The 2,204-nt window shown below is 40.9% G+C and overlaps 1 protein-coding gene across 1 annotated transcript; it reads right to left on the bottom strand.

The window, feature by feature from the left end:
• Positions 1–957: 957 nt before the first annotated feature.
• Positions 958–1,896, bottom strand: Or52j3 (olfactory receptor family 52 subfamily J member 3). The gene is given in 1 exon segment (NM_001000136.1): positions 958–1,896. A coding segment is annotated over 1 exon segment (939 nt).
• Positions 1,897–2,204: the final 308 nt, after the last annotated feature.

Raw genomic sequence — 2,204 nt, 5'->3', positions numbered from 1 at the left:
AGAGTTAGTCACTTTTGCTCACAGTAGCAGCCATTCCTTATGTTTCACTTTTTACTTCCACTTTTTATTTTCAAAAATATAAATGTGTGAAAATGTAAACTGGTTTTTTTGACCACACAAATGTCATTACTAGGCTTCAACTTTGTTCTTAGTAAGTCACTCTTTCAGGCTCGGGTGAAACATGGTTATTTTCCTCTCTCATGGCCCTTTTTCTTTTTAAAGGAAGTGAGACTTAGGCCAAAGATTCATAAAAAGACATCTTGGATGATTAAGAAAAGAGTATTTTAAAATCAAAATGTGTATTGAAAGGCAAAACTAGCTCTAGTGTCAGGCATCTACAAACCTGTCACTTGGTGTGAATATTCTTTGTAACTGGGTTTCCTTAGGCTGTGGAGTCAACACAGGATAGTCAATGATACATTGTTCATGACTAGAAAATGTCATTGAAAATGGGTGTTTGCTTTGGTTATCACTCTACTGAGTCTCATATATTTGGCAGACTATTCAAGGTTAAGCTACTGATTTGGCAATGGTTATTCTAAACTTAGGACTGTGACTTTAGAGGAGTATACAGGAACATAATGTTTACAGAGTCAAATAGTTTGAGTATATTTGGCTCTTGGTTTATCTTCCAAAATTAGAACGTTTCAAGATATAAAACAGATACAATATTAGTACAAATCAATCAAATGAATGCAAACATGCAAGCCAGAGACATTTGTGAGGGTATGTAAGAAATTTCCCCATGACCTTCTCCAAGAGTAGCCTTTCCAGTCTAGTCTAAGAATCTTTCAACTTTGGGATATGATGATGTCTATAAAGAACTGTTTTATTAATCCACAGGCTGAGACAAACCAACTAGTCTTGCAAACTGGTAGCCCACAGGACAGGATAAGAACTATTTACTAAGATAAGAACACGAGTCTTCCTAGGTGAATCAAAGAATATGACAAACTCTTACCTTTTAGTGAATATGTGGAGAACACGCTCTCTTATCTGCTTTGTTCTCACACCATAAATGATGGGATTGAGAAAGGGAGGAATGACCACATAGAGGTTGGCAACAAGAATGTGAATGTAATGTGGAATGTTGTGTCCAAACCGATGAGTGAGGAAAGAGAAGACTGATGGGATGTAGAAAACACAGAGAACAGCCACATGGGAACCACATGTGCTGAGGGCTTTTAACCGTGCATCATGAGATGGGAGGCGGAACACAGCACGAAGAATGTACCCATATGAGATGCCAATAAGTACCAAGTTCAAAAGAAAGAGAGAGACCACAAAGAGGCCATACACAGCATTGATATGGATGTTTCCACAGGACAGTTTGGCAATGCCCATGTGTTCACAATAGGAATGTGCTATTACATGAGCTTGACAAAAGGGTAAGCGGTAAATGAGATAGATCATTGGACATATAAACAAGGCTGGACGAACTACCACACATATACTGATGCCCATCAGGACACGAGATGTCAAGATGGTTGTGTAGTGGAGTGGAACACAGATGGCTACATAACGGTCAAAAGCCATGGCCATGAGAACCTCAGCCTCCATGCCAGTGAGGGCATGGATCAAAAACATCTGAGCCACACAGCCACCAAAGTTTATTTCATGGGCATCAAACCAAAATATGCCAAGCATACGGGGCACAGAAGTTGTAGAAAGAGCCAAGTCAACTGAAGAAAGGATGGCCAGGAAGTAGAACATGGGCTCTCGGAGAGAACGCCCTGTCTTGATAACTACCAGGATCATGGTATTTCCCACTAGGGCCACAAGATAAATACAGCAGAAAGGCAGAGAGATCCAAGCATGGATTTCCTCCAGACCTGGGATCCCAATGAGGAAAAATGTAGCTGGGTGAAAAACACTCCTGTTACTCTGGATTGTCATCCTACACTGGTCAGAAGAGCTGAAGTTCTTCCTCCTGTTGGGAAAAATCACACACACACACACACACACACACACACACCATACCACACAAACACACACACACATACACACACACACCACAGAAACACACACACACACCACACCACACAAACACACACACATACACACACACACCACAAAAACACACACACACCACATACACACCACACAAACACACACACACATACACACACATACACACACACCACACAAATACACACACACATACACACACACCACACAAACACACACACACATACACACACACC

Source organism: Rattus norvegicus, chromosome 1 (assembly GCF_021556685.1).
Source record: "Rattus norvegicus strain SHRSP/BbbUtx chromosome 1, alternate assembly SHRSP_T2T, whole genome shotgun sequence".
Lineage (NCBI taxonomy): Eukaryota > Metazoa > Chordata > Mammalia > Rodentia > Muridae > Rattus > Rattus norvegicus.
This window is presented reverse-complemented; position numbering and strand designations above follow the sequence as displayed.